Below are 7,375 nucleotides of genomic sequence, written 5' to 3' on the forward strand. Positions count from 1 at the left end.
ACACTGGGGTGGCTGTGATTATACCACTGCACTCCAGCCTGAGCAACAGAGTGAGACTCCAACTCAAAAAAAAGAGAAAAAAACAGCCCTAAGAAAGAGGGATGTTATCATTCCCATTTTACAAATAAGGACATGAAGGCATAAATAGCATGCCCAGGGCCCCAGAGTTAGTAGTGGCATTAGCAGGGGGTGTAAGGGATGGAGTGGAAGGAGGTTGGTGTTTCTAAATTAGGTTGAAAAATCCAATCCTGCAAGATGTCTGCACACTCCAGACACACACCCAGCCATGTGTGATTGTTCTGATTAAAGCAGCAGATGCTTCCACCCACCAATTACTTGGCTGTTTCTTTAAAATCAAGCATCTCAAATCCCAATCTGTTGATTAGGGGGAAAAAAGCCACAAGAGTTGACAAAGATTCACACAGCATATTCAGTGCAGGGAAAAGTCTAGCCAGAGGTCAGGAGGAAATGACCGCTGGGAGCTAAACCAGAGCCAAGGACCCTCCACATACTGTGTTTTCCACACAAAAGACAAAGAGAAAGGTGGCACCTGCAAACTGAAAAAAAAAATGTAGAGTTCCTATAGGGCAGAAACCTCTATCACTGTTGCAAAACAAGAAGATAAGGAGAGAGAATGAGGTAGAACTTCAGGGTGTCTCCAACAGTAAGGGAAGATCAGGCAGTGGCCTGACTCCCCCATCAGGACAACTTGGACCTCTCTCTAAGACTCATCAGCTAGTCATTCTCACCTCCATTGTCTATCAGGCAGCCCAGGAGCAGTGTCTTCCGCTGGTCCCAGGCACTGAGGAGAGGGACAACAGTACAGATGTCGAGGTCCGAGAAGTTGCAGTTTTTCATAAGGCAATCTCCAAGTGGTGGCTCCCCACTTATTTTGCGGGTGAGCAGCAGAAGCACTTCAGGCCATTTCTGTTTTTCCAGTAAGAATTTGATGATGGTGTTGGCACAGTCTCGATTAATGCCACAGACCAGGTCAGAAGAAATTTCTTTCAAAAGAATAAAACACATCCCAAAAATGTTCATATGATTTTTTCCACCCCCAACTACAACCTAACACCCACATATAATTAACATGGATTTAAGTCAGTATTTTTCAGCACTGGGGTAACTATAAACAAGTAATTAATTACTTTGAGCACATTACTTCACCTTGAGACTTCTTAAGAAGGTTAGAAATATATGAAAGCTGGGCTCGGTGGCTCAGCCTGTAATCCCAGCACTTTGGGAGGCTGAGGTGAGAGGATTGCCTGAGCCCACGGGCTCAAGACCAGCCTGGGCAGCTTGGTGAGACCTCATCTCTACAATAAATAAAAAAAAAATATTTTTTAATTAGTCAGGAGTAGTGGTGCATGCCTGTAGTTCTAGCTACTTGGAAGGCTGAGGCAGAAGGATCACCTAAGCTCAGCAAGCCGAGGCTGCAGTGGCTGTGAGCATGTCACTGCACTCCAACCTGGGTAACAGAGTGAGACTCCAGTCAAAAAAAAAAAAAAAAGCAGAATGCTTGAGTTCAGAGTATTCTATTGAGATCAAAGGGGCAAAAGCCTGACTTAAATTTTGCATAATATGATGACTGTACCCTGTTTAACAAATACTGAAATACAGGATGATACTATAGAATAATTCAAAAGTCAGGAGTTGTAGGGTGATCATGAAAGGATGGTTTATTCCTCAATTCTTAATTTTTTTTTTTTAAGGTGGGAAGACCACCTGAACTCAGGAGGTCAAGGCTGCAGTGAATTCTTAATTTTTTAATATGATATGTGTTTCCATATACTCTTTGAGGTCTAGAGACAGGATACTGGTTATCCCATTTTATACTGTTGGTGAATCTTAATGGTGGAAAACTTTAAAAATAGATCTTCAGATTTAGCAAATAAAAACAGAGGATGTCAGTTAAATTTGAATTTCAGATAAACAACAAATAAAGTTTTAGTGTAAGTATATACATGTAATGATTTGGACATACTTATACTAAAAAAAATTATTCATTGCTTATCTGAAATTCAAATTCAACTGGGTAGTCTGTATTTTGTCTGGCAACCCCACTAGTAAAAAAGCAAAGGAAGAGCAGAAGGGGAAAAAAAAATCAAGGATTACCTAAATAAGAGCAACTTGATTTGCATTTGCTAGCTTTTGCTTCTCATCTTTCCCCAAATTTTCTAAAATGAATATTCATTTTAATATTTAAAATATTCATTTTAAAATAAGAAAAAATTAAATATAGGCTAGTCTATCTTATTTTAACAGGAATTCGAATAAAAGTGTAAAAGGCAAACTTTTAAAATAGGCATTTGTGATTTTTGTTCCCCAGAATCCATTCGCTTCCTCTAGTAATAGCACTCGCCCACCCTTCAGCATACTCTACTGAGGTAAAGATGGGATATAATAGCATATGGGTCTAAGCCAATCACGACTCTTCATCCTCGACCATAGTTATTGGGTCAGAAGTACACATTGTGATCAAAAGTGAAGCCTAAGACATTTGTTCAAACCACTGAGAAAGAGAGATGGGTCCATAAATACAGAAATGCTGGACAAGCCAGAGATTAGAGACCTCGACCTCATCTCCACAGAGAGTCTGAGACGGACAGTTGAGTTTAAAAATGGGGAATAGTGGACCCTAGTGACATTTAGGATTAGGTCTCTGAAGCCAGCTACACCTGAAACCAGCCTGAGTTTTCAAGTAAGAGAATCAAAAAGATTTACTTTTTTGCCAATTTAAGACAGTTTGGGTTTGTTACTTCTAACAGAAACTGTTCTAAATACCCTACCCTATGGCCAATAAGGAAACAAAGAGGGGAGAAAGGAGAAAAGTAAAGAGAAAAAAAAGTCAAAAAAAATTGGGTAAGTTAGAGACCCACTCAACTCTACAAGAGAGTTGGGGTAAAGATACAAAAGTAAGGAACAGAGAGGAAAAGAGAGAAAATAACCTAGCCAACACACACATCAACATACACAATACAAAGAAAACACAGGAACTACAGACCATAAGACACAAAGGACACTGAAGAAGCTTCAATCCTACCTTGTGGTATTTTTACCAAATACCAATAAATCAGGTTATGTTTTCACAACTGTAGCGTAAATGAGGACAGTCCTAATGGGTTAAATGACATTAAGTTCAAAAACAAAAGGCTCCCTAGATGCATTTTCTACACAATGTCTGTATCTAATAGATCCCATGAAAGATGGCCCCATCCTAGAGTTTTGTGTGTGCCATTTGTCTTTGACCCACTGATATCCAAGAAAGATCTGGCTGACAACCTAGCCTTACCTCAACCCACCCTAACAACCAATAAGTATTAACATTTTATGTGCAGTACAACGAGTAAGTATTCTACACCCCTATCTCTTAGTTCCCCAGCCAAGGTGGAGATAAGGAGATGAAGAAACCAAAGCTGTGAGAAGTTAAGTAATTAGCCCAAGGTCACAATTCTGGTAAGTGGTAGAATCAGGACTCCAATGTTAAAATCCGAGCCTTAAAGACTATCAACTGCTGCATACCCTGAGAAGTATTTTTGGTTCCTTAGGCCATGCCTTTCTGCACTGTTTGTAAAACTGAGACATCTCAGCTTTATAAAACATCAATTTAAAAAGTGCTCAATTTTACCCGCTTAGGATTTCTGGAATCTTCCCAAATTATCTAAAGTTTGTAATCTAAAGTTTTTTTTCCTGATTTTCCCATAATTAAAAAAGTGAACATTCAATTCTATTGATAACTTTATACTCCAACATTAGCCAATATCTATAGAAGACAGAAACATCTGTGGTATTTAAAAAATGACTATATATGCAAAGAGTAATTCTAGGAGGACATGAAAAACTAGTAACAGAGGTTACCTCTGGGGATGGGATTTTAAACTGAAGTTTCGAGAGTACATAACTAACTTTTTCACTGAAGAATATTCTGTGCTGTTTGAATGTTTCACATGTAGATACATTACATTTATTTTTTAGTTATTTTTCAGAAAGACATCAGAAAAGAGTTTTAATGACCATAAATCATCAATACAATTGAATTTTGTGGAAAAAAATTACCTTGCAGAGAAGAAAGGAGGCGCAAAAACCTCTGAACAACTTCTTGCTTCATAAAGGTTTTATGCGATAACCAGTTTCTTGAGTTCATGTGCCTCACCAGCTGTTCCAAGGATTTCCTGTAAATGTCAGCCTCACTAGTAGCTCCATTACAGTTGCTAAGACCTACAAAACAGCACCAGGTGACGGTTTTAAATACAGAAATTGTAGCTACAGTGATCGCAAAAATTACAATTCTCTACCCCCTCCGTGTATCCACATGCTTTGCAATGTGACTTCGCTGCTCTTCCCATTGAGAAGCGATGCCTGTGTCCCCTTGGCTCTCCCTTGATTCTGGCCTGGCTTCATGACTTGCTATGACCAACAGAATGAGGTGTGAAGTTTGTGCCAGCTCAGCACTTGGGCCTCAAGAGGCCCTGAATACTTTTTTTGACTCTCCTGAGACTTTGGCCTCTACCATGTGAAAAAGTCCAGGCTATCCTGCTGAGAGATGAGAAATAACACAGAACAAAAAGGAATCAGCTTAGCTGTCCAAACTGAAGCCCCACAGATGTGAAAGAGCCCAGTCAAAATCACATAAGACTATAAAAACTTGAAGAAATTCAATTAAGTCTAAAGAACAGGGAACAGGTGGCAGGTGGTGGTTCACCACATATAATCCCAGCACTTTGGGGAGTTGAGACGGGAGAATCACTTGAGGCCAGGAGTTCAAGACCAGCCTGGGCAGTATAACAAGACCCCTATCTCTACATACACAAACACACACACACACAAGCTAGGCATGGTGACACATGCCTGTAGTCCCAGGTACTAGGGGGCTGATGTGGGAGGATCACATGAGGCCAGGAGTTTGAGACCAGCCTAAGCAACATAGTACAATCTCCTCCATCTCTACAAAAATATATATATATATTAAAAGCCCAGACTAAATTGCTGACCTGCAGGATCATGAGCTAAATAAATGCCTGTCATTTTAAGCCACTAAATTTAGGGAGTTTTTTTTATACAGTAATAGAAAATTGATATAACAACTCAGGAAATGACAGCAGGAAAACAACTTAGTACAAAGGTAACATCCAACTACCCGCCAGCCATCCAAACTTATATGTCTTACTGGCAAGTGGAAAAAGTCAAGCTCAGTAAGGAGCCATTCCTCTGCCCAAGGAAGGGAAGACAACATCCCCTTGGTTTAATTTATTTGAGAAAGTAATCATGAGAAAACACCCACTGATGAAGCAGTGAAAAAAGAATAATTTTTTCATTTGGTGTCAGTTTATACACTCAAAAAAGCATTCTTAGTTTAAATGGAATCTTACTGAACAGACAGGAAGGCAAACTGGACATCTATTTTCACACCAAATGAAAAGGGTCTGGTCCACAGGAGAAGTGCTATCATGGTTATAAAGAGATGAGCAAATGTTCAATACCATGTTCTCTCACAGCAGAACACAACAGAAAGAGATAGACTAGGCGGGGTTCGGTGGCTCAGCCTGTAATCCCAGCACTCTGGGAGGCCAAAGCAAGTGGATTGCCTGAGCCTGCGGGTTCGAAACCCACCTGGGCAACTTGGCAAGACCTCGTCTCTACAATAAAACAAAAATTAGTCAGGCATGGTACACACACCTGTAGTTCCAGCTACTTGGAAGGCTGAGGCATAAGGTATACCAAGATCCTATACTATACCACTGTCCTCCAGAAAAGAGAATGGTAACCAACTGGCAAAGAAAACTCACTGAGATGGAAAACGTGTGTGGCATAACACTGTCTGGCCAGCAGGTCGAAGCTGCGGTGGCCGGGAGCATGCCACTGCATTCCAGTCTGGGCGACAGAGTGAGACTCCAACTCAAAAAAAAAAGGGTGGATTCCTTGAAAATAAGAAGGAAATGAAAAGCATCCTGCAGTCAGGCTCCCAAGCAACAACGGCAAGTCAAGGATTTGTAAGCAAGTCGTTTATTAACAAGGAAGACCAGTAAGAGAGGAGGGGAAGCAGGACAGGAGTAGGAGAGGAAGCCAAACAAGAGTGTGAGGCAAAGTCCCACAGAGGGTGCCATCAGCCTTATCCCATAGGGAAGCTCTGGAGTGTGAGACACCTAAGAGTTGTCCCTCGGCAAGGCAAGAGAAATGGACTTCCATATTTTCACATCTATTAGTCACTGGCTACAGACTGCCTTGGGAGGATGCACATTCCCAGGCACTTCTGGTTTGAAGGAACATGAGCAAAATAGGCTCCACAGGCCCAAGGACACTCCCATGAAAACAAGCCTTAGAATGCTGACCATTCAACATGAAGGCACACCAATGTCAAGGAGCACACAGAAATGGTAAAACAGATCCAAGGGGACCCGAGCAGAGCTCCAACATCTGCTACACCTTCTGACACACATCTGAATCACACTGCAACAAATCAAATCAGAACACCAGAAGCAAACACACTCCCACTTCTGAGGCAAATCAAGAGAGCTTCAGCTGCCTGGCAGAAGCAAGATCCACTATACCACTGTCCTCCAGAAAAGAGAGAATGGTAACCAACCGGCAAAGAAAACTCACTGAGATGGAAAACGTGTGTGGTATAACAATGTCTGGCTAGCACCCCTGGGCTTTGCCTCCCATCTTCATCCCAAAATACCTATGAAGGCAGAAAGCAACGAAAATTCACAGTACCGGAAAAATATGATCCTTGGTAAAAGAAGAACTTCCTTCACCGTCAAGTGGATGAAAACTTGTTTTTTGTCTCCCCACACCATAACCACAAAAGCTTTTCAGAAACATCATTCTTCCCCCAGGAAAAATTAGTTTAGTATAAAAGTCACATTAAAATGAACAGAGACACATCAACCTTGGCAACGAGACAATTTGATGCAGCTGTACAGTAAGTGATTACATGGCTCAGACTAGTTAAGAAGGCAATTATAGATCAGAGAATGCTCCAAACATCATGAAAGAAATCAGAGAATGGAATCATAGAAGAAACATTGCTAAATACTGACAAATGGTACTCCCTGGGTAGGAAGACTGGGAGTAACTTATTTGTTTCACAGAACTTCTGTTGTTGTTGTTTTTTCCAGATGTCCTATAAGCTTAATAAGAGACAAAAGAAACATCAGAATACAAAGTTGCTTATGCATTATAATCACAGAGTTTTATTTTTTGTATTTTTTTTAGTTGGAGTCTCACTCTATCACCCAGGCTGAAGTGCCATGGCACACTCACAGCCACCCCAGCGTTGACTTGTTGGGCTCTGGCAATCCTTCCACCTCAGCCTTCCAAGTAGCTGGAACTATAGGCATGCACTACCACGCCCGGCTAATTTTTGATTTATTGT

At 40.9% G+C, this 7,375-nt stretch overlaps 1 protein-coding gene across 1 annotated transcript in view; it reads right to left on the reverse strand.

Annotated features, from left to right (window-relative positions):
• Positions 1 to 7,375, reverse strand: part of TRANK1 (tetratricopeptide repeat and ankyrin repeat containing 1) — an 85,242-nt gene that overhangs the window by 38,067 nt on the left and 39,800 nt on the right. Inside the window, exons 9-10 of the mRNA XM_021714044.1 lie at positions 4,057 to 4,218; positions 750 to 1,004 (exon numbers count right to left, since the gene is read on the reverse strand). Coding sequence (XP_021569719.1) covers positions 750 to 1,004; positions 4,057 to 4,218 — 417 coding nt within the window. The remainder of the gene's footprint in view (positions 1 to 749; positions 1,005 to 4,056; positions 4,219 to 7,375) is intronic.

The sequence above is a fragment of the Carlito syrichta genome, unplaced genomic scaffold (genome assembly GCF_000164805.1).
Source record: "Carlito syrichta isolate Samal-C Ts95f unplaced genomic scaffold, Tarsius_syrichta-2.0.1 Scaffold305170, whole genome shotgun sequence".
Lineage (NCBI taxonomy): Eukaryota > Metazoa > Chordata > Mammalia > Primates > Tarsiidae > Carlito > Carlito syrichta.